The 18,977-nt window shown below is 47.7% G+C and overlaps 2 protein-coding genes across 2 annotated transcripts; one reads left to right on the top strand and one right to left on the bottom strand.

The window, feature by feature from the left end:
• The first annotated feature begins 4,296 nt into the window (after window positions 1-4,296).
• LOC129652230 (keratin, type II cytoskeletal 2 oral-like) lies at window positions 4,297-12,580 on the top strand. The gene is made up of 9 exons (XM_055580625.1): window positions 4,297-4,851; window positions 5,945-6,171; window positions 7,291-7,351; window positions 8,056-8,151; window positions 8,942-9,093; window positions 9,165-9,327; window positions 9,963-10,183; window positions 11,816-11,850; window positions 12,267-12,580. Exons 1-9 carry the CDS (start codon window positions 4,297-4,299, stop codon window positions 12,578-12,580), a joined length of 1,824 nt encoding a protein of 607 aa, XP_055436600.1.
• Window positions 12,581-16,429: 3,849 nt separating this feature from the next.
• Window positions 16,430-16,960, bottom strand: LOC129652177 (ADP-ribosylation factor-like protein 2-binding protein). Its single transcript, XM_055580491.1, has one exon. The coding sequence runs from the start codon at window positions 16,958-16,960 to the stop codon at window positions 16,430-16,432; it is 531 nt and encodes a 176-aa protein (XP_055436466.1).
• Window positions 16,961-18,977: the final 2,017 nt, after the last annotated feature.

Here is an 18,977-nt window from a genome sequence, read left to right as displayed (position 1 = left end):
TATTTTCTAGGTGAGGAAATAAGGATTCAGAGTGTTCTGCCACTTGGCAACCTTACACAGAAGGTTCCAGCAAGTGAGGGATTAGAACTCACACTGTTGGCAGCAGGTAGTTCATTGGAACTGCCCTAGAAGATCAGCGGGAATATAGCCCAGGATGCTAACTCTGGATATTTTCAGCAGCTTTAGTCAATTGCTGAGAAAACAATCCCAACCGGCTAAATAAGGTGGTGGTTGGCAGGCTCAGGGTATGTGGATTGGGGGAATCCAACCCAAAACTGTGCTTCAGTGACCTGCCCATCACCTCTCTCCATTTCTCTTCTGCAGTATCTACCAGGATGGCAGAAATCAGCCATACATAGGAGGCTGCCACCCAATGCCTCAGCCCTGGACCCAAGGGAGGGGAAGGGAGTCAGAGACATTGATGTTTGTCCTTGTTTGCTTTGAGCTCTCACTTGGGGCTTCAGGTGAGCCTGGCTCAGCTTTGTTCCCAGGGAGGGCATTTTGTCTTCTGCTTTTCAAGGAGTTTCAAAGATTATGAACACAGACTTCACCAAGAGGAGTGGCATTCAACTGATGGATGGAGTAAATGTCTCAAAGAAGAACCTGACACAGATCCCCTTCATGAATTGGCTATGGATGGGTAATGTTGACTTAAAAACCCAGTTTGTTGCTGGACATGATTTAAATCTCAAAACAATCCTGTGAGTAGGGCTCATTTTACATATAAGAGAGGCTAAAGAATTCTAGACTTAGCGACTAAACAGCAACGACAAAGAGCTCAAGTAGCTTGACCGAGGTCATCACGTGGTAAGAGGGAGACAAGACATTATTTGAACCCAGGTCTTCTGAAGTCCACGATGACAGGCTTTCTGTTAGACCCCAGTTACCTTGTTTTGTGCGGCATTTTGTAACTATCAAGGACTTTCAACTTATATTTCCTGTGAGGCTCATCACAAACCAATTAGGTTGGAAGGGATTTGACAGATTAGAACACAAACTTGTGTGTTGAGTCACTGCTCAAGGCCACCCAATCCAAACCAATTCTAGCAGAGGCTTACTCTCTACTGTCCCATCTTGTTTATCTTACTCTCCACTCACACTCAGCTTCTTTCTCAGGGGTGAAAGTTGTCTTGAGGACAGTCAAGGCCAAACATAAGTTACTCCCTCCCCCATGTTCCCAAGTAGAATATTAGCCATAAGTGAACATAGAGTGCTTACCAAGTGTTAAGCACCATAGTAAGCATTTCATATTTATTTAACTTGTTTAATGCTCGAGTACCTGCTATTATCATCCCCATCTTATAGTTGAGGAAACCAAGACACATAAAAATTAAGTAACTTATTTAAGGTCAAAGGGCTACTGAGCTTCTAACCAAGTGGACTAACTTTAGACAAGAAGCAGAGCAGAGAATTGAGAATTAGCTGCAGAGCACTTGAGGTTCTTGAGGGTTTTCCAGACCAGTCCTCTGTACCAGACTGCCTTGTCTGGAGACCATCCCAGAAAGAGAGTGCATGTTGCCGACTTGACCAGCATTCTGGAGATAGACTCACCACCTATTTCTCAGGGTGTGAGAATCACTTGCTCCTGTTTCTGCCATAGCTTGTGAAGCCCCATATATAGGTAACAACCTGAAAATTTGTTCTTGCCATGAGTGGTGTGGCTGGGTGTGGAGATGGGTTTGTCCAGGGATGGGAGACGATTGAGCTGTCAAAAGTCAGAGCAGTAATGCATCAGTGTACTCACTCTACTCCAAGGGTCCTCCATTCCCCTCACTCCCTGAGCCCAGAAGGAACACCCATCTTCTAGACCAGGGCTTCCCAAACTTCCCTGATCATAAGGATTACCTAAAGGGCTTGTTAAGAATTACAGACACCCAAACCCTTCCTCTGAAGATTTATATTCCATAAGACTTGGTCTAGACTATTTATCGGAGAAGGCAATGGCACCCCACTCCAGTACTTTTGCCTAGAAAATCCCATGGATGGAGGAGCCTGGTAGGCTGCAGTCCATGGGGTCGCTAAGAGTCAGACATGACTGAGCGACTTCACTTTCACTTTTCACTTTCATGCATTGGAGAAGGAAATGGCAACCCACTCCAGTGTTCTTGCCTGGAGAATCCCAGGGATGGGAAGCCTGGTGGGCTGCCGTCTATGGGTCACACAGAGTCGGACACGATTGAAGCGACTTACAGCAGCAGCAGACTATTTATACACTTAGATACTAGTCATCAGTTAACACACATTCTCTGTGTGCTTACCCTACGCACAGGCTGGAGATTCAGAATGAGTAGGATTCAACTCCTTCCCTTGACAAGCTCAGGACCCAGAGGGGTCCTGACAAATAAACAGATAGTTCAGTTCAGTTCAGTTCAGTCGCTCAGTTGCGACCCCATGAATCGCAGCATGCCAGGCCTCCCTGTCCATCACCAACTCCTGGAGTTCACTCAGACTCACGTCCATCGAGTCGGTGATGCCATCCAGCCATCTCATCCTCTGTCGTCCCCTTCTCCTCCTGCCCCCAATCCCTCCTAGCATCAGAGTCTTTTCCAATGAGTCAACTCTTCGCATGAGGTGGCCAAAGTACTGGAGTTTCAGCTTCAGCATCATTCCTTCCAAAGAAATCCCAGGGCTGATCTCCCTCAGAATGGACTGGTTGGATGATCTTGCAGTCCAAGGGACTCTCAAGAGTCTTCTCCAACACCACAGTTCAAAAGCATCAATTCTTCGGCGCTCAGCCTTCTTCACAGTCCAACTCTCACATCCATACATGACCACAGGAAAAACCATAGCCTTGACTAGATGGACCTTTGTTGGCAAAGTAATGTCTCTGCTTTTCAATATGCTATCTAGGTTGGTCATAACTTTCCTTCCAAGGAGTAAGCATCTTTTAATTTCATGGCTGCAGTCACCATCTGCAGTGATTTTAGAGCCCCCCAAAATAAAGTCTGACACTGTTTCCACTGTTTCCCCGTCTATTTGCCATGAAGTGATGGGACCAGATGCCATGATCTTCGTTTTCTGAATGTTGAGTTTTAAGCCAACTTTTTCACTCTCCTCTTTCACCTTCATCAAGAGGCTTTTTAGTTCCTCTCCACTTTCTGCCATAAGGGTGGTGTCATCTGCATATCTGAGGTTATTGATATTTCTCCCAGGAATCTTGATTCCAGCTTGTGTTTCTTCCAGTCCAGTGTTTCTCATGATGTACACTGCATAAAAGTTAAATAAGCAGAGTGACAATATACAGCCTTGACGTACTCCTTTTCCAATAAACAGATAAGGATACTCTGAATCAGGGCCATGGTGGGAAAAGCACAGGGTGTGGTGGAAAAAGAGGGAGGGGCATCTAACTCAGACCAGGTGGTGGAGGGGAGAGGGGGTCAAAGGCCACTAGATCTGATACAGCATGCACTCTCATTCTAAGATGATTAATGGGGTCTTTGAGCTGACTCCATCAGCCAACTGGTCCCACGTTCTGCCCTCCCTTGCTTCTAGATCCAGAAATCACCTGCTGCTGGTCTAGGATGGTGGTAGAGGGGCTTGGTCTGAGACTCCTCTCCATATGCATCCCCTCTTCTTTGCAAGCTTCACACTTGTTGCATATCTGACCTTCATTGCTCCCACAGGTCAGATATTTTATCTTCACATGTGTTTCCCATGACAGCAGCACGTCTCAGCTCAAGAGACAAGCTGGCTTAAGGGATGATTTGGCAGAGGTGGTGCCAGAGTGGATCCTTGTGGGGTCAGTGCACCTCTCAGCCCTCCATCCTCCCTACCCTAAGCCCTCCTCTGGATATTTCTTTGAAGTATCACAGACATGCCATGGAGTGGTGGCAGTCTGCATGCAGGGAGGGACTCAGGTCACCTGGAAAAGGTTGCGTGGTCCTCAGCCTGGTGTCACAGAGCTCAGTAGCTCCTGACCCTCTGGTATCAAACCCCCATTCATCCTGCTGGATCAAGTGCTGTTTGAGTTCCCAGAGACCCTTGAGGAAACCCATGGAGGGAGGAGAGCTCCAGTCCTTTGTCAACTGAGGCATTTGGATGATTAAGCCAAGACAGCAAAGTCACTTTGGTCCGGGGGATTATTTTTGAGGTGTGTTTGCAAAGTGCAAGTAACTTATTGCCTGGGAGGCAAACCAAACCCAAGATGACTCTCAGCTAATTGCTTGCCTCTCCTTCTTCCAAGCCAAACTCCTTGGTATATAAAGACCAGTCTCCTCTGTTGTCCCCATCCTCTGTCCTCATCCCTCTTGCAGCTCCTGCTAAGTGATTGCTAGCTTGCCTTTGAGCTCTCTCACCATGAACAGACAAGTCTGCAAGAAATCCATCAGTGGAGGGAGCCAGGGCTTCTCTGTCTGCTCTGCCGTGGTCCCCTGCAGCAGCAGCAGGATGAGCTGTGTGGCCTGCTCTGGAGGAGCTGGCACAGGGGTCTGTGGGTCCCGGAGCAGAGCAGGCAGCTTTGGCAGTCACAGCCTCTACAACCTGGGTGGCAATAAGAGCATCTCCATCAGCGTGGCCGGCTCCCGGGCTGGTGGCTTTGGGGGAGGGCGCAGCAGCTGCATCAGTGGCTATGGAGGTGGTTATAGAGGTGGTTATGGGGGTGGCATTTATGGAGTCAGAGGAATGGGCAGTGGTTATGGAGGGGTTGGTGGCTTTGGAGGGACTAGTAGCTTTGGTGGGCCTGGTAGCTATGGCTCTAGTGTCTGCCCTGGGGGAATCCAGGAAGTGACCATCAACCAGAGCCTCCTGCCGCCCCTCAATGTGGAGATCGATCCCCAGATTGGGCAAGTAAAGGCCCAGGAGAGGGAGCAGATCAAGATCCTCAACAACAAGTTCGCCTCCTTCATCGACAAGGTGAGGGCAAAGCCCAGAGGTGTCCTGGAGGGGTTGGGCTGCCCAGGGGGATGGTATAGGAAGATGCCCATGGGACCTGCCAGGCTTAGAGGCAGGGGCTCCAGCTTCTTGTGCTGGTTCTACCTTGGCCCCCACAGGACAGTCAGTATGCCCCTCTTGCTCTGCAGGCCCTGTCTTCCCAGCTGTGAAATGGGAGAAAGGTTTCATCTCCTGATTTTCTTCTCGGGACAGGGCCCAGGAAAGTGAAGTGAGAGTCCAGGAATGCTCTTAGCTCTTTTTAAGAAAGGGGCATTAACCACGAAATTATTATAGCTAACTTTCAGTGACTCTTGAGGAGCAATTGCTTGGTAATCCAAACTAGCTGACAACCAAACCTGTATTAGGAGGAATCTCAGGACTGCCTCTCAGTGATGAGTAGTGGCAATTGACTTACCTTCTAGATGATGCTATGCTTCAGCCCACATTACACCAAGCTGTCCATATTCGGGCAGGGAAAGGTGTGCTGGATGTGAAGGAAAGAGCCTGGGATTTGAAGTTAAACTGAAGTGAGCTGGAAGCTGAGTAACTGAAAGGGGAAACAATTAAGGAGAATAAGAAAAATTTAGCAAAAGTTAAACCTTGTTGACTATTTTCCCTGCTTGAAGGGAGGTAAAAAAGCTTTCCTTTAAAAGATGATGAGAAACACCTTCATCTGTGCAGGTCTCCTTTAGGCGTATGCTGAAGGATTCCAATAGACTTGATGAGGGCTGGGTTTGTCTCTTAGTTTTGTCACTTAGTAGTCACCTCACTTTGGGCAACTTATTTAAGCACATGGAGCCTCAGTTTCCTTATCTACAAAATGGGGACAACACCCTTTATAGGTAGTTGTATGGGAGGATTAAATGAGTTAGACTATGTGAAAACAGCATTCAGGAAGCACTCACTGTATCTCTTCCTCCTTTTCTAAACCCTCATCCTTCTCAAATTCCTGAAAAAACAGGCTCTTGAAGATTGGATGACCGGGTTGAGTTTCCACATATGGAACCCTTTGGGTTGGATGGCCCCACCTGCCCAACTCAAGAAGCTGACTCTTTCTGTACCTCCCCTGCTGCAGGTGCGGTTCCTGGAACAGCAGAACAAGGTCCTGGAAACCAAGTGGGACCTGCTCCAGCAGTGGACCGTGGGCTTGGGCTCCAGCTTGGGCTCTGGAGGCCTGGAGCCTTTATTTGAAAGCTACATCAACTGCCTGCGCAGGCAGCTGGATTCGGCTCTGGCGGAGAAGGGGAATCTGGAAGGAGAGCTAAGGAACATGCAGGACCTGGTGGAAGACTTCAGAAAGAAGTGAGGGCCCCAGCTGGGGAGTTTCCCCTTCTGGGGGATTAGCAGGGAGGTGTGGTCCCAACTGAGGATTTTTAACTGTTCCTGACTGTACCTTCAGTCAGGACTTGTGGACGGATTTATTGAGTATGTGAGAGGGTTGAGGACTGAGACTTCCAAGTGGCTGATGATGCCAGATTTGTCAGTCTCCAGGCAGGGCCCTTCTACACCAGCCCATATGGATGAGAGAGTCCTCCCCGAGTTCAAAGTCCTTCAGACTGGAGGGCCCTCCACACTTTACTGTACCAAGGCAGCACCCTGGAAACCCATCAAAAATGCAAATTCCCCTGCTCTGGTCCTAGATTCTGAAGCGGTGGGTGGGGCAGGTCCCAGGTTCCAGGCAGACTGCTGTAAAGTGCTCTTCCAATGTGTCCAGCCCAGTCCCATTTCTGCAGCTCAGTCAGCTCCCTCTTGCGTGTCTGCAATTATGGCTGACATCCTCTGAGGTCTGTAAGAGGTAAACAGGACCTCTCAAGATGGGAAGGGGGGTCCAGACATCCCTGGGGGTCAGGACCTGCAAGAAGGGGAAAGCCTGTTCTGGGGAGGCCCCATTCCACTCCATATGCACAAGCTTGTGGGCACCTGCTCAGATTAATGAAAAGAGAAACAGAGAGAACAGAGGTTGAAACAGCCAGCCTGAGCAAATACCTCTCTGGGCTTATCTGCCCACGTGCTTCGTGATGTCTCTAGAGCTGGGCTCCTTGAAGCCTTCCCCTCCCCTGCCTGGCACTCTTTGGCATGTCACTCAAACCTAGAAGGAGGTGGTCGAGGCAGTGGCCTGAGCTCCGAAAAGCCTCTAGGCAGGACTGGCTACATCAGTTTGGGGGTTCAGTGTGAAATGAAAACTCAGGGCCCTTGTCAAAAAATTATTAAGAATTTAAAGACTGGGTCAACAGAGCTTTAAACCTAGCATAAGGACCTTCTGAAGCCAGGGCTCTGTATAACTGCACGGGTTGCACACCCTTGAAGCTGGTCCCGTCCCTTGGTGAGGAGATTCTGCCTGAGTTCTTAGGAGGCTCTTTTTTTGTTTTTTTCCAACTTCTGAAATATGAATGTCCAAACATGTGGCTCTTTCTGTCCCAGGTATGAAGATGAGATCAACAAGCGTACTGCTGCAGAGAATGAGTTTGTGGGGCTCAAGAAGGTGAGGAATCTGGGACAATGGGGACCTTGGCTCCCTTTCTGGGTGTGGACCCTCCAGGAGGGAGAGCAGAGCCAACTTCTCTGGGGCCCTGTGACGCTATGCTCTGTGGGCTGTTTACATCTTTTCTTGCATTTTTGGGGAATGAGGAGTTTGATGAAGGAAGCTGCTCTGAGTATGTTGCTGGTGGAGATGACATCTTATAATGTGACTGATGAGCTGATTGGTGATGTGAAATAATAATGCAGGCTTTATCTATAGCATTGACTCAAGGTTTTCAGCCTACAAGTGTACCCTGGATGTTATTAATAAAATCAATCAGCAAATACTGATAGCTTGTGTCAGCGAGTCATCATAAGGATGAAGTTGTGAGAAGAATGCCTTCCCTTCTCTTCAAGAGGCTGGGTTTTTGGTCCTACCTAACCAAAGTCACATACTGGATAAATGTGATTTTGCTACCCTTACTCCGTACCTGGCTGATGGGGTCTATGTTTTGTCAAAACATTGGGATTTGATCGGCCAAGGCAATTAAAAGGAAGAAAATCACTTTCCCTTTTTTTCAAAAAAGAGAAGTCCTAATTAGAAAGAGGAATGGGGAGGGGCAAAGAAGAACGATGAAGACTCAGAACAGCGCTGTGGGTGGAGGGGGAGCAGACGGTCACGTTCTTCTGGGTTTCCGACTGCCCTCCTCCCTTCCTTTTGTTCAGGACGTGGATGCAGCCTTCATGAACAAGGTGGAGCTTCAGGCCAAGGTGGACGGCCTGACAGATGAACTCAACTTCCTGAGGACCCTCTATGAGACGGTGATTCCTTGGTCATCCAAGCCCCAGAGCCTTCTTAGCCGCATCTTTCCAAGCATGCTTCCCAAGTGTGACATCAGGAGACAGTCACGTGGCAGGATGGGGCTTCCTAGGTGGCTCAGTGGTAAAGAATCTGCCTGCAATGCAAGAGACGTGGGTTTGATACCTGGGTAGGGAAGATGCCCTGGAGAAGGGCATGGCAACCCACTCTGGTATTCTTGCCTGGAGAATCCCATGGACAGAGGAGCCTGGAGGGCTACAGTCCATGCAGCCACAAAGAGTCGGATGCAACTGAGCGACTGGGCACATGCACCCACATGGCAGGACACTCACTAAACCAGCAGAAGGGCTCAGACCTCAGCTCTACTCCACCCAGGAAATGCCAGCTTAACTCCTCATGGTTGCCTGGACCTGGCTCACAGGACCAGGGTCCCTCTCTGTCCCCTACTTACCCTTTGTAGTTGCCTCTAACCCTCTGGCTCCTAACCCAGTACCACAGTGAGCTCTTCCAGAGGACCCCTCCTTACTGCAGTCCCCTGGAAACCCACCCAATAGGGTTCACTGACTGATACTTTCAGGCCGACAATCTTATTATATAGGTGTTGTTCCTTTTTTCTTTTGTTTTATTGTCTGATATCCTTTAGGCTGTAGCTGGGCCTGAAATGGAAGCTGGTATTTCTAACTCTCCCACTCCTGGCCCCCTTGTTGTGGGGGTAGAAGACTCTTGGACTTCTTTATTCTCAGCATCTCTTGAGGCCAGGAGAGGTGAAAGTGAGCTCCATGTTTCCCACAGGAAGTGACCCAGATGCAGAATCACCTTAATGACATGTCCGTGGTCCTGTCCATGGACAACAACCGCTGCCTGGACCTGGACAGCATCATCAATGAGGTCAAGGCCCAGTACGAGGACATCGCCCAGAAGAGCAAGGCCGAGGCCGAGGCCCTGTCCAGACCAAGGTGGGAGCTCTCCTCTGTTCCCACACTCTAGCTGGCCTCCATCAAAAGTGCTCCAACAGTTTGCAAAGTCGTGATGATGGGTTTCTCTTCTGTCAGCTTGGAGAGCTGGAGAACAAGGCTGGAAGGCATGGGGATGACCTGAAGAACACCAAGAACGAGATCATGGAGCTCAACCGGATGATCCCGAGGCTGCGGGCTGAGATTGAGAATGTCAAGAAGCAGGTGGGTCTGGGCTGAGTGGAAAGTCCTGGAGGTCTTCTGGGCCCTGGGGAAGAGGAGAAGCAACAGCTGGGCTTCTGCCACAGGCCTTCTCAGTTCTTTTGTGGTTGCCTGTGGGACAGCCTGGTCTCTGGGACACTCTGTTCTCCTCGATTCTCCTCCCCGAGGTTGGGCTTCTCAGCAGGCTCCCTAAGGAGAGACGGTTGTCCATTCTGGTTTGCCTAGCAGCAAATCTTCCAACTGTAAGGGTGGTCTTAAACACTCAGCTCTCAGTAGGATCTGCCCTCAATGAGCTATTTATCACGCACTTCATGTTACCTTGAAGACTAATTTGTATCACTAGAATGAAGTGATTATAACAATCTTAAAAAAAAACAACACTCACCAGACTACCTCCACCTTAACCAGCAAATCGGTGTTCCTTTTCTTGATGAGACATGAGTTAATTTAAAAGGGCCAAAGAAGACTGAACCAACTGTGAAACTGACTTCTGTTTTCTGAGTATGCGCCACTGAATTTCTAAGAAGGGGAGGAAGGGAAAGGGAGGAATTTCTTAGATGGGTAAGAGATGTTGGAAAGATCAGCTGTTTGCTTTCCAGTCACTAGGCTAAACAGTCTCTTAACTCCCTCTTTCCTAGAATGCCAACCTGCAGAACGCTATTGCTGATGCTGAGCAGCGTGGGGAGCTGGCCCTCAAGGATGTCAACGCCAAGATCCAAGAACTGCAGGACGCCCTTCAGCAAGCCAAGGATGACCTGGCCCGGCTGGTGCGTGACTACCAGGAGTTGATGAATATCAAACTGGCCTTGGATGTGGAGATCGCTACCTACCACAAGCTGCTGGAGAGTGAGGAGTGCAGGTGAGGAGCTGTGAGGTCATTATCCTCCAGAAGTGAGTTCAGAGTGACCTTTGATAGTGGAGAAAGGGAACAAGGTTATAGGGAGAGGACAATAGGTAAGGAATCTCCTGAATGACAGAGTTGAGGATTCAGGCCCCACTCTCTCTCTCTCTCTCTCTCTCTATATATATATATGTATATACAGACAATCAAACTTTTCTCACACTTTGATTTACCTTAGACATCAATATTGCATTACATATCTCTGTTGGGCGACAGGGGATGAGATAGTTGGATAGCATCACTGACTCAATGGACATGAGTTTGAGTAAACTCCAGGAGATAGCAGAGGACAGGGAAGCCTGGTGTGCTGCAGACCATGGGGTCGCAAAGAGGCAGACACGACTGAGCGACTAAACACCTCTGTTGAGCCTCACTATATGCAGGTGGAAGGGAAAGTCCTTTGGACTTATAATAAAAGTTATAGTGCTGTCCACTGGACCTTTCTCAGATGATGAAAATGTCCTATACCTGTGCTATCTAATATAGTAGCCCTTGGCCACTTGAGCACACAAAACCTGGTGAGTGCAGCTGAGTTTTATATTTAATTTAATTTAAATAAAATAGCTTCATGTGGGGAGTGGTTGCCATGCCGGACAGCTCAGTATAGGCAGTCCTAGAACACCTGCATCCCTGAGGCTGAGTCTATATGGGAAGGTGGCTGATACATACATACTCTGGAAAAATAACACAATATCAAGTAGCAGATAAGGGCTCAGCGAGTGGATGTCAAATGCCAAAGGGGTGTCAAGAATTGAAAGATCCTTCTAATGACTAGCTGCTCCATGAATCCTGTGTTCAGAGCCTCTGTCTTCAGGCAGCTCCCAATCTGATGGAGGAAGTAGAACTCACATGTGAGAAGAAAACTTAAGGATTTCTTATGTCTCTAAGAAAAGGAGTGAGAGTGCAGATGGTGCTGCATGCATTGGGAAGTGTGGGATGTGCAAGGAGAGAGCAACACCAGTGGGGGCCACAGTGGCAAGGTGTGCGGACACGTTCCGTGTCTGCTCAAACATGTGGTCATGTCTGCTCCATGAACAAGAATGAGGCACAGGAAGATGGGGAGAGTGGGCAGGACATTTCCATCATGTGTTGAGTGTCAGCCCCTCTCACATATTATCCTTCTTGAATAACCATTACTGCCACCACCACCCCAGGAGGGCTCACTGGGGAAGGCTTCCTGGAAGAAGAGCTGTAGGAATAAGAAAGCCAGGCCTGGGTGAAGGAGGGGAAGGGCATAGCTAAGGTGGGAAGATGGTCTCAGTAGCGGAGGAGAGGTGAGGATGGGCTAATCAAGGGGGTGTTGAGTGATGAGTAGTGTGTCTGGAAGATAATCTGGGAAATTAGTGAAAGATGATGGGAAGATGGAGAGATGGTGATTGGTGGAGCTGCTGGAAGCCTTACTTCCCTGCAGCAGCCCCTTTTCCTGGGGAGATCTGTGTCTGGAAACAGACTCAGAATAGCCTTTCTTCTTTTGGGAGCTTGACCCCTACGAGGGCAAAAGGGAGGACATGGCTCCCAGGGTTATGAACCCTGAGCTCTTTGTCTAAGGACTCATTGCAGAAATAATCCTCATCTCCTCTTGCTTTTTAGAATGTCTGGAGAGTGTCAGAGTGCTGTGTGCATTTGTAAGTAGCCTTTCAAAAACTTTCTCCCTGGGATGCAGAAAGGGCAACTAGAAACATCCTGACTGACATTTGGGTGGGAGAGCCTGACCAATGCAAGGCGGTCAGGCCACCAAAGTGTCCAGGGTCTCAGGCCATGGCCACAGTACTCTGCTCCTAGTGGAACTTGACCAACTGGCAGGCCAGAGCTGAAGCCCCTGTGGTCCCAGGGAATTCCTTAGGTTGGAGAACCAGAAATTCCTATGGATACTCCTGGCTCTTATTCCTGGGGAAGGGAACCAGAGGGCCAGGGCTCACTCCTGCTGTTTACCCACTGAGGCCTCAGAGAAGTTGAGTAACTTTCTCTGAGTCACACAGCCAAGCAGGTTTGGGGTACAGGCCCAGGGCTTGAGCCTGAGTCCAGTGCTTGTTTTCCTTAGCGGTGCTCAGCAACGTCACCAGCACAGGCACCAGCCCTGGTGGAGGCCGTGGGGGATTTGGAGGGGTCACTGGTGGCAGTGGCAGTGGCAGTGGCTACAGAGGCGGCGGCGGCAGCTACAGAGGAGTCAGCGGCGGCAGCGGTGGGGGCAGAGGCAGCGGCGGGGGCTCCCAGGCCTGCAGCAATGGGAGCAGCGGCTCTGTGAACCAGAGCTGCATCCAGAGCTCAGAAAGCACTGGCTACAGGTCTGGCGGTGGGGGCGGCACCACCCTCTGCTTCACTCAGACCACCAGCTCAAACCAGCTTTGCAAGTGATCCTTTGTGGGGGGGGGGTGTGCCCAATCTCCACGCCCACTGGTTTCCCCTCAGCTTGGGACAGCACTTCTCCCCTCTCTGCTTGGCATGGACAAATGCCAACCCCAACCTTGCTTTCCCTCAAGCTCCTGGGAGAAGCGGTTGAACTTCCTGGCTCCTCCATCCCTAAGACCTCTCCTAGGCCTGGAAGGTCCAGCTGCTAGTCTGGGATGATGATGCCCTAGATGCACCCTTGTAAAGGCCCCTGACTTTGGACAGCAACACCTCAGCCCAGACAAGTGTGGGGCTTCCCAGCCTGGCCTGTTCCTGCCCTGGCCCATCTCTCTTGGGAGTTGATGGTCCGAGGCTGGAATGTTTCAGCCCCTGCCTGAGGAGGGCAGGGCAGTGGGGCTGCTGCTAGAGGGTAAATGGTTGAGATCTCTGGACTGTTGGTTCTCAGGGTTCCCACCCCACATCTGGGACATCATATCCTGACTCACCTCTGGCACCTTAATTCCCTGAACTGTGGATTCTTTGCTGATGGTTGTTTTACCTTCTTTTCCCAATAAATTGCACTGTATTTCATATTCTGGTATTTGGCTTTCAAGGAGTCACAGAATAAATCAAGGTCCAAGAATAGATGGAAATCAGGTATGGATGGCGATCTCCTAGGTTAGTAGTGGGTGTAACACTGCATAGTCTTGGCTTCTCCTCTATCCATTTGGTTGTGTTCTTGTGATAGGACTGGTCAAGAGTATGTTGCTTCAGTGGGGACTGCCCACTCCCAAGGAGGCCTTCCCACCCACCCTTTTGTCCCCACTGGGCCTCTGAGACCCAGTCTTGGTAAAGGAATGTTTTGCAGTTCATCGATGTAATAGATTCCAGTGGGATTTGGTTCTTTCCAGGTAAGAGGCAAGGGTTTCCCTGGTGGTTCAGATGGTAAAGAATCAGCCTGCAATGTGGGAGACCCAGGTTTGATCTTGGGGTCAGGAAGATCCCCTGGTGAAGGGAATGGCAACCCACTCCAGTATTCTTGCCTGGAGAATTCTATGAACAGAAGAACCTCATCCATGGGGTTGCAAAGATTCAGACACAACTGAGACACTAACACTTGCACTTTCTTTCAGGTAAGAGGCAGGAGTGCTACACTAGTGAGGCTCACACCAGACAGATGTAAAATTACGAGTGGGGAAGGTGCGTGTCTACCCTTATCCCAACATTTCCCAGTCATTCTCAGAAAGCTGAATCCCAAACCCAGGAAGGATCAGGGTAATAAGACAGCCACTGATGGAAACCAGAGGGACTGAGAGAGTCCGTGGAGATGGCAATTAGAGTCTCATTCCTTTCCCCACCTGCCAAACCAATCCCTTCTGCAGGTCTTTGAGTGTGATAAAACTCTGGTTTGTAAGTCACTGTAAGTCATGCATTACCACCCAGAAGTGAGATCAGATCTGGACTAATAAGGCAATGGTACATTTGTCTGATGGTCCAAGATTACCAGGAGATTGCTCAAGATTCATGTTCTACAGCCTGATCTGATCTCCTGTGTTCACCCCAAGTATAGCAGCTCTGGAGAAGGAGATATTTCAAAGTTCCTACACTTGAGAGTTCAGTAAATCTATGCCCATCTTTTTAAGGTCTACAGGCATGAGGTAGCCCTCTTTCCCATTTATCCCTGGCACAGCTCTGGGGATTTTGGGAGCAGGGCAGGCCATTCTGGATTACTGCTCTTACTGGCCCTTTAGAGACATTCCAAGAAACTTCACTAATCTTAGGAAAACACCTCAGATGCTCTGCTCCATGTGTTGCTTAGTTTACTGAAAAGAGTCCTGGATTAAACCAGCTTTTCACTACACTGGAGCAGCAGGGTTGAGGGTAGCCACTGCAGTCTCTCTCTTTTTAAACTTTTAATTTTGTATTAGGTTATAGCCAATTAACAAAACACTGTGGTAGTTTCAGGTGAGCAGCAAAGGGACTCAGCCATACATATATGTGTATCCATTCCCCCCTCAAACTCCCATCCCATCCAGGCTGCTGCATAACACTGAACAGAGTTCCATGAGTCTCTGTAGTCTCTTTATCCATCTGCTCCATGTGTGGAAATCTTGGTTTGGTGTGGTGTGGTGTCTCAGGGCCCTGCACAGGGTGTGGGGCACTGAGTAAAAGTTTGGTGGTCAATTGAAAGAATGAATTGAAATGAATAAGAACAGAACCTCCCTCCTCCCAGGAAGATGGGATAGATCACACTGCAAGGGAGGATGGAGCTGAAAGTTACAGTGAGGACCTAGGACCTTCTTGTGAACTCTTTCAAGAAGAGTTGGCAGAGGGGGCTCTTGAGAGAGGTAGAGAAAGACTGGGAGAGGAAGCCTGGAGCCGGCCTGGGAAGAAGAGAGAGTTTTTAAATAGAGTTTAAACTACTATTTTTTTTTTCTATCTAGAGGTGTGATATACATGTTTTCTGGTCTGTAATATTCTACCAAACATTTTCCTAAACCAAACCTAGATGGAAGATAAAAAATCAAAGCTCCCTTCTTTCTCTGGCTGGGTTAGACCAGTGGAACTTGATTTTGATAGGGAGAAGAATAGACCTGGGAGTGCAGAGCTTGAAGAATCACATTTTTATCAAACCTATCCTCAACCCAGGACTTCCCAGGTGGTGATAGTGGTAAAGAATTTGCCTGCCAATGCAGGAGACATAAGAGATGCAGGTTCGATCCCTGGGTTGGGAAGATCCCCTGGAGGAGGGCAGGGCAACCCATTCCAGTATTCCTGCCTGAAGAACCCCATGGACAGAGGAGCCTGGCAGGCCACAGTCCACAGGGTTGCAAAGAGTCGGGCATGACTGAAGTGACTTACTACCACAACCGCCACCATTCCCAACCCAACCTGAAACTAACCAACTGATTTATACAGAAGGATTTTAAGTAAACTTGCACAAATACACTTAATATACTATAGAAAAGGATGTCTTTTAGTCTATTTACAGAGTATAGCATATATTCATTGGCATCAGGGAAAGTAGTAACACCAGGGAACAACATCATACTGGTAACACCACTAACACCATCATAGCACTAACACCTAAAAATGACAAGCACTTAATACTTAGATTTAAACTGGTTAATCACAGAAATTCTAAGATCAAATCTAATAGATGAATTAGAATATTCATCTACAATTTTTCTCCAAAAATTATTCTAGAAAAAAAGAGGTTTCTCTTAAAACACGGAGTCTATATCAGAACTAGAAGACAGTGATAGAAACTGCAAACCCAACACTAGGAAGTTGATTCTCACATGCAGCTTTTGGATAAAGGAAATCTTTTCCAGTCTATTTCCACAACCAAAACTAGTTCTAATTTCCCCATGATGGCAGGCAGAAAATAGAGTTTCAGAACTCTGAAGACAGGTGCAGATATTTTAACACCCTACGTAAGTACTGCCCAAATCATAAAAGATCCCACACAGGGGGCCACTGCATGAAAGGTTTACCCAAGTGAAGGAGCTATGAGTACCTCAAAGGTTCAGGCAAAGCCCGCCTGTGGTGTTTGGTGTTTGGGACATGGTATTATTCCACTTTGTTGACACAGGAACATATATGCTGGGGTAGGGGCCTTCCAGGTGGAATGCTTGATACAGCCTTACTCCGGAGCAGCCAGACTCTCAAAAGCACAATGAGAAGTTATTCCCTTTAGCAGGGATTATTGAATGGAAAGTGTTTCAGAAAAAGCAGAAGTCCTGGGAGATTCAGGTAATTATCTTTTTGACCCATTAATATCTAAAATTAACAAAATGCTGCAGAACAGAGCTAGTCTCTCCAAGATGTACTCTCTTGTCATCGCGAACAGAAGCCTCTTCCAGACGATTTGGCTCATGGTATCAGAAGGCTTCCACTGCCTGGACGGAGGAGGTGGTGCTGCGTGTTGTTCTGGGAAGCTGATTTGCACAAGGAAGTCACCACCAAACCACTGCATAAATCCAGTCGTCGGCCTTCCTTTTCTGTTCTATACTCTAGAAACATCTCTTTAAATGCCAGAAAGTCTGTGAATGTGAGCATGTTGAATACGTCATGAACCATTTCATCATTATGGTGCTTTAACGTTGTGGTGAAAATTGCCATGTTGTATCCGGGTATCCGCTCCAGGAGCTGATTTTCAATATACTTTTCTATGAAAGAAAGGTTTTTGTTAAAAATTGCCGGGTAGGTGAGTTTATTCTCTTTCGTGTTTTTAAATTCCTGGTAGTATTTGTCCATGAAATTTCTCTTCAGTACTTGGAATTCAGCATCCATGATAATGTCCTCCATAGAGCCAACCACAGCATCAAATTCAGCTTCAGCGGCGGAAGTGGATACTGCGAAACTCTCTTCCTCCAAGACTTCCGTCACTTCCGCTATATCCATCCCATGCCCTTTCACCAGTCTGGGGCCCAGCCGAGTCTGGGTTGGTGCAGCGCACCCTGGAACTCTATGCCCCATCCACCACTCTGGACTTGGCTCCCATTACTGACCTCCGGAAGCCACGCCCTGCTTCCTGTAACCAAGGCTGACATCGTTTTTAATGACTGAGCAATATTCCGTTATATGCTTGTAGCATAGCACTTTGATGCATATGTTATTTCTATTATTTTCCAGTGCAATAAACATTGCTGCAATGAACACATATCTCTGAGCACTCATCCTTTCATTCTTTAAGATACCTTCCTAGATGTGGAATTGCTAGGCCACTTTAAAATTTTGATTTATATTGTCAAACTTCTGTCTAGAAACATTGTGCCAATTGATACTTTTATAAGTAATATATGATTTCTTGTTTCTCCAGTCTTAGGATCACTTTGTGATATTTTTGAATTTTCCACTGTTTTTTTCAGGTTTTATTTTCATCTCTTTGATTAGTAATGAGGTTGAACATTATAAATCTGCTTATTCTTTAACTTTCACTTTCTGTGAATTTTTTCTTCTTTTGTTTAATCCATTTTCTCTTTGGGTGCATATTTTGTTTTTCTTATTAATTTGCTTGTCTGAGGCAAGGACTCCAACAGCACTTGAACCACTCAGGAGTCCAGAATCCCAGAAACATTCATCATTGAGCATAATTAGTTATCTGTGGGGATGCTGAGAATAGCTGGGGTGAGGTCAGGAAGATAGAACGTAGTTCCGGCAGAGGGAGGTCAGAGGAGGCTAACAGGATTGCAGGAAACTGGGACCAAGTTGGTGGAAGGGCCACCTCCAAAATCATGCCTGCAGTGGTAGATGAGGAGTTGGGTGAGGCTAAGAGAAAGATAAGCACAAATCAGCTTTGAAGGGATTAGGGGTCTGTAGTAGATAGCTCCCAATGCCAATCCTGCTTCATTCCCTCCCTCACAACATTAATCCTAAGGGCACTCCCCATATGTTTTCTGCCCACAAATCCATCTCAGAGTTTGCTTCCCAGGAATCTGACGTGGGATGGGGCATTGGGTTTGCCTGGGATATGGATGGGGAGGATGCTTCTCTTCTAGTAAGAATTGGCCCTCCAGGAAGGGTGGAGAGGACTCTGAGATCCTTGAAGGGGTGAAGGATCAGGGGCATATACCAAAGAATTCGTTAGAAAGTTCTGTAGGGATTCAGAGGGGAGTGGGTTTCCTTGGCTTACTGCTATACAATTGACAGCAGAGATTGATGTGCTAATTGAATCAGTTTCTCTATCCTTCCTCCTGCCTTTCTTGTACATTCTGGACATTCTTTCTCCCACTGGCTGAGTTTCTGAGAACCCCACTCTGATGCCCAAGGTCACTGAAATAATGTCTGGCTAGCTGACAGAGATAAATGCCTAGCTGTTTTGTCTGTTTCCAGGCTGCTAGGGAGAGCAATTAGCAAATGTGTGCACTAGAGCTCCATAACCATTCCCACCATTAACACTAGTCATTTGGTTGTTTCAAGTCAAGCATTCTGCCTTATTAAAGATGTGGTTTCTCACAGTCAAGGCCAACACAGTTCATATTTAAATGTCCTTTAATTTATTTCATTCACTTTTTGCTTGAGAAACTGATAATTAAGATGCAGAGTCTTAGCCAGCCAACAATAATCCTTTGTGATGGAAGTACAAAGAAAATCTAGGACTTAAGGTATTTCTAATAGTTTGTTTCAGCTTTCCATAATTATTGCCCATCTCCAGGGATAAACACCTTTCCCTGGGCACATGTGCACATACTTGGACTCAGCTGTCCTTTGGGCATGACCTTTCTCCTTCCTTGTAGATATGCAGATGAGTTTAACAAGTGCTGAGGCTAAGAATGACTTCATGGTTGTGAAGAAAGTGAGCAGGATGGTGGGGTTATATAAGGAGGAGATGGGACAAGCAAACGGAAAATGGTGGTCCTTTATCAGGAGACTGAGACTGGATGACACTTTCTCAGGAGGATTTCCAAGTGTTGCCCTG

Source organism: Bubalus kerabau, chromosome 1, assembly GCF_029407905.1.
Source record: "Bubalus kerabau isolate K-KA32 ecotype Philippines breed swamp buffalo chromosome 1, PCC_UOA_SB_1v2, whole genome shotgun sequence".
NCBI classification, from domain to species: Eukaryota; Metazoa; Chordata; class Mammalia; order Artiodactyla; family Bovidae; genus Bubalus; species Bubalus kerabau.
This window is presented reverse-complemented; position numbering and strand designations above follow the sequence as displayed.